The 5,052-nt window shown below is 42.0% G+C and overlaps 1 protein-coding gene across 1 annotated transcript in view; it reads right to left on the bottom strand.

The window, feature by feature from the left end:
- Positions 1-2,008: 2,008 nt before the first annotated feature.
- The window catches only part of LOC103606316 (cytochrome P450 3A4-like), a 30,823-nt gene continuing 27,779 nt past the window's right edge, over positions 2,009-5,052 (bottom strand). Inside the window, exons 12-13 of the mRNA XM_008590933.1 lie at positions 4,850-5,012; positions 2,009-2,380 (exon numbers count right to left, since the gene is read on the bottom strand). Coding sequence (XP_008589155.1) covers positions 2,285-2,380; positions 4,850-5,012 — 259 coding nt within the window. The 3' untranslated portion in view covers positions 2,009-2,284. The remainder of the gene's footprint in view (positions 2,381-4,849; positions 5,013-5,052) is intronic.

The following is a 5,052-nucleotide window of genomic DNA, read 5'->3' as shown; positions in this document are numbered from 1 at the left end:
TTTAGTCGTCTTGTCTCTTCAGTCTCCTTCAGTCTGCAACACTTCTCAGTCTGTCTTTGGTTAGACATTGATTCTTTTGAAGATTATACGCCATGAACAGGGCAGGAGCACAATATTCCTCAGTCTGGATTTGTCTTCATGTTTTTTCATGATCTTGATCAGGTTTGCCTCCTTGATGGGAATATCACAGAGGTGACATCTGTGAATCTTCTTCAGGTTTTCCTCCTTGATGGGAATATCACAGAAGTGACATTTGTGTTCTTCTCAATGTGTCCTATCAGGTGGCCTAAGAACAATGTATCCCACTCCTGATAATATCCACCCTGATCACTTGATTCAGGAGGCATCTGCGATGTTTCTCCACTGTAAAGTTACACTTTCCCCTTTGTAGTTCATGGGGATTTTTGCAGTAATACTTTGAAACTGTGTAATATCAAAATTTCAGTTTATTCATTTGTATACACCTGTAGGTACTCATGTTTTTCTATCTTATTTCATGGACTATAATCTCTAAAAATCATTATTTATGATGACCAAGTTGTCCCTGATTTGGTCAGTGGAAGTGCCTCAAGCTGCTTCTCTGTCCTTTCAATACGTCCCCATCATTTTTGAGCATTTTCTTCCCTTCTGGAACAGCAAGTGGTTTCAGGCTCATCTGGTACTTCCCTGTCACTGACCCTGGAATTAGCCATTTCTCTAAGCAGAGCTGGTTCCTTTCAGTGGAAATTAGTATTCATACACCAGGATCTAGGCACTAGGTGTGCTCATTGCTACTAAAATGTCTCTTTCAGCCTTATCAGCAGAGAGAAGTAGGGAATACATTTCTATACACACACATATGTGCACATGCACTTACATCTATCATCTATCTGTCTATCTAGAAAAGCATCGATTTACACTGATACATTCCATTCCAATCTGATTCCACAGGGTTCACTCTGAATCAGTGACTCCCTCCCCAAACAGGGAGAACTCTGGCTTCCATTATCCTTAGCATATTTACTTATTTGATCAATCCCGCTTTATGTAGCCAACCCCCATCCATCCCTTCCCGCTCTCAGAGGCCATCCTGACCTCACCTGGGTTCTGCACATCCTATTTGGGCTCTGGCTGCTCTTTCAGGGCCACACCTCACGTGCACCCCTTCTCATCTTGCGTGGGCGCCCATAGGCTTACAAGCTGCCCCTCCCATGGTTGCCTTCCCCACCCTCTGACTTGGAACCACCATGACTCCCTCTTTTGCCCCAGTGTGTGCCTGTCATCTCCTGTGCCCCACCGGGTTGCCTTAGAACTGAATTATTCAGGAAGGGAAGGAAAGGGAAAGAGCAGAAAAGGAAAAAGAAGAACTATGTGAAGCTTCTGGTACCTCCTAAAACTGATGAGTGTCTTGCTGTCCTAGCAACTGAACAATCAACCGTTCCTTATTCAATGTTCGTTATGTCAAGACAGCTGGGAGATGAAGATGGAACACAAAGCGGTATAATAAAACATGTTTCCTTCAGAAATATCATGGGAGATGAGAAAAAACATCAAATCGAAACTCATTGCATAATAATCAGTGCCTCGGTTGAGTGTTAGGAAAAGTACGTGCTTCAAAACCAGGCAGAATTAAGCTATGAACACACTTCCAAAGCAATGGGCAGAGACACAATGGATTAACTCTTCCTTAGTAATCAAATTGAAGTGCTGAAAAAGGTCTCATATGACCAGTCATTAAAATAATCAAACGTATTTAGTTGCTGGTTCTCACTGATTCAGTTCTATAGATTCCCCCTTGAAGTGCATAAAGGCATTGGATATTACTTTTGCAGGGAGGTGTTTATTGACGTGCTCAATTTAATAGGAGGGGTCTTCAAAAAGTTCACATCAGAATTCATATTATCTTTTAATTCCATTTTTCCATAAACTTTTTGAAGTACCCTCATACTTACAGAATATAACAAACAAAACGTGGTGTAAATGTTACTATCAGAGTCACCACAATAATTCACATTTTCATTAAACACTGTTGATAAAATTGTTGCGGAACGTTTATTATCTGATCAAAGAACCAGAAAAGCCAAGCCTACATGTCTGGCACTGATTTAGTCATTTCCTTTCTATTACACACTATTCAATACTCTACAGAGAAAGCTGAGTGAGTGCACAGAATCCCTAATCATTCATCAACTGCAGTAGGTGAAGCTCATCTCCATTTCTGGGTTTTATTCAAAAGTGAATTGAGATCTCTGCTCCTCAGGGATACAGCTGCCTTGAAGAACAAAGCCGAAGTCCTTAGGGAAAGTCAGGCTCCACTTACGGTCTCAATTCTCGATTCAACCGCAAGAACAATGGGTTTTGATGGTTGAATAATTCCTTCACTGCTTAATTTCACTGGGATCTGCAGCAATTAAACAAGCAGATTCAGAACCAATAAATGAAACATCACCAACAACAGAAGCAAAGTAGAAAAGGTACATTAGAGGGCCGGCCCGGTGGCGCACTGCTACAGTGCCCCGCTTGGGAGCGCAGCGGCGCTCCCGCCGAGGGTTCAGATCCCACATACAGACCGGTTCCTGCTCACTGGCTGAGCGAGGTGTGGGTGCAACACCAGGGTTGCAATCCCGTTGCCGGTCCCAGTCCGGTACGGGCGCGACACTGAAGGTTGCAATCCATTGCCGGACACGAAAAAAAGACAAAAAGGAGAAAAAAAAAAAAGGTACATTAGAAACACTAATACTTTACAACCATATAACTACTTTTAGCATTATATATCTGTATTCTTTATGCTTATTCTATAAGCTGTGTCAAGATTGGACAGTGAATGAATTCATCCAACAAAATATTTAATGTGTACCTATTGAGTACCAAGCCTGAGACAAAGTCACAATGGCTTATGTTATTTGATTTAAATTTTAAATAAAAAGGATGAGTTTAGAAATTTAAGCCAGGTTCCTAGGCATTATGGCAAACTATTTTTGAAAAGCCAATAAAGTTAATCTTATGTATGTTGAAACTTGCAAGGTAATCTGGAGTAGGTACTATACATTTGAATTTTATGGGCAGTCTTTGACTTCCAAAGAATCCAGTAACTCCTCCTCCCCCAATTGAACCATTCAGTTTAATGACAAAGAGGCCTGTAGGGAACATTATGCTTCTATTTTCTAACATCTCCTCTCATCTTCCAAGGGTAGTGCAAATAGAGAACTTCTGAAGTCCTACAGGGTTTGACCAGTACTTTTAGCCCATTCTCCCTGAGTTGCTCCTTCAATACTGGGGGAGCCATCAGCAGGGTAACTTTTGAACCTCAGTTGAGTGAAGGGCAGGTAAGTTGTCATGGAGATTGAGAAGGACCAGCCTGTAGATGACTGGGAGCTTGCCTGGGAGTCCCTGCCCCATCCCAGATATGCCTGAGGTCCACTTTCTCTCAGGACTGAGGTCCCTGTCTCTACAAACATACAGAAGGGCTACGTGGCTGCCCTAAAGGCACAAATGAGAAGAAAACCATCTCCACCCTTCTCCTCTCTCATGCAGGAAGCCTGCCTAAGAGCAGGAGCTGCATATCAAATACACAAGTACTAGCGACAAGCATTCTAGGGCCTTTCTTAATTGGAATCAATCATAACTATTATTTGCCTCTTCCGAGGGGAGATTCCTCAATTTTGTAAAAGTATAACACCTTACGATATTAAAATGTCAAATGGCACATACGTATTTTCCCTGCGGACAGGGACATAGACACACACACATGCATATACACAAATGTCACCCATGCACATTCACAAATGTCATATGTTAAATTTTAAAGTTAACATAGCTTAAAAGTTATAGCAAGAACCGCAAATCAACTCTTAACCATTTACTAAATGTTTCCAAGGAATAAAGTCCCTTGCAGGGTATCACTTGCAGTGTACAACAGAAGTAAAATGAGGTGATATGGTAAGGTGAGGGGAGACATTCTTAGATACAAAGAACCCACAGAGAGCCAAACTAAATGGCTTAATTGCAAAGTTTTAAGCTAGGGGATGATAACAGCCTGCAGTAACCAGTAAGAGAAAAGAGGAGTGGATAGGCACTGGACTGGGTGGGGAAGGGTCCTTGCAGGGTTTGTGAAGATTGAAATAACGTGGGAAGGACAAGAGCACAGCCCCCCCCCCCGAAGGAAGAACATTCATAGAGATGCTCTTGGGATGTAGAAGAGCTCAGCTGTCTGGACCAGGGCTACTGCAAGATAAGGTCAAAATGAGTCCTGATGTCCCTGCACTGCAGGAGTGCTTCACATCTGACAGAAATGTCTTAAATCAGTGATTCACAATTTTGGCTTCACATGAAAACCAATGCAGAGCCTTTAGAGCCACATTTTGGAAGAATTACTTTAGAATTTCAAAGATGACCCACAGATCATGATTTCTGAAAGCTCCGCAGTGATTCTCATGTACAGCCAGTGGTTAAGAACCACTCTCACAAGAGACCTTCCGTACGTTCTGATGGAGATCGCCATCCAAAAATCATGATGAGTTAATCATTGTACTCCATGCTTGTGCACGACTTTCCCATCTCCCGTTGACTTGAACCTGAATTTACAACTCTGCTCAAGTTCAAAGACACTGCACATAATCATGTCGTGCTACTCTGCATTGACTCTACATGTTCTTTAGAGTTTGGTCTTTATAAAGCCATGGATTTAGAAATCCAGAACTGAAGGACCCTTAAAGCTCATAGATGGCTCCAAATAGATTCAATTACCCAGGGAACACATTCTTAAAAGATGAACGAGCATGTTCTTTTTTGTACATAGTTCCCTAAGGTTTTGGGTTTTTTTTTAACTCCCAATAAAACACGATTTATGCAGCAAGTTCACTTGTCTGACCTGGGTTTCTTTGCAAGGTTTGAAGGAGAAGTTCTGCAGAACTCTGATGAGAGCGAGTTTGATGTTCATGAGAGCAAACCTCATGCCAATGCAGTTCCGGGGCCCACTTCCAAAGGGCATGTATATGTAAGGATCGATGCTGTCCTTGTTCTTCTTACTGAACCTGGTTCCACAACAGCAAATGAAAACCAATGAGTGAAACA

This window comes from Galeopterus variegatus, unplaced genomic scaffold, assembly GCF_000696425.1.
Source record: "Galeopterus variegatus unplaced genomic scaffold, G_variegatus-3.0.2 Scaffold6475, whole genome shotgun sequence".
Classification (NCBI taxonomy): Eukaryota; Metazoa; Chordata; class Mammalia; order Dermoptera; family Cynocephalidae; genus Galeopterus; species Galeopterus variegatus.
The sequence above is the reverse complement of the archived record's forward strand: the minus strand, read 5'-3'. Positions and strand labels throughout refer to the sequence as shown.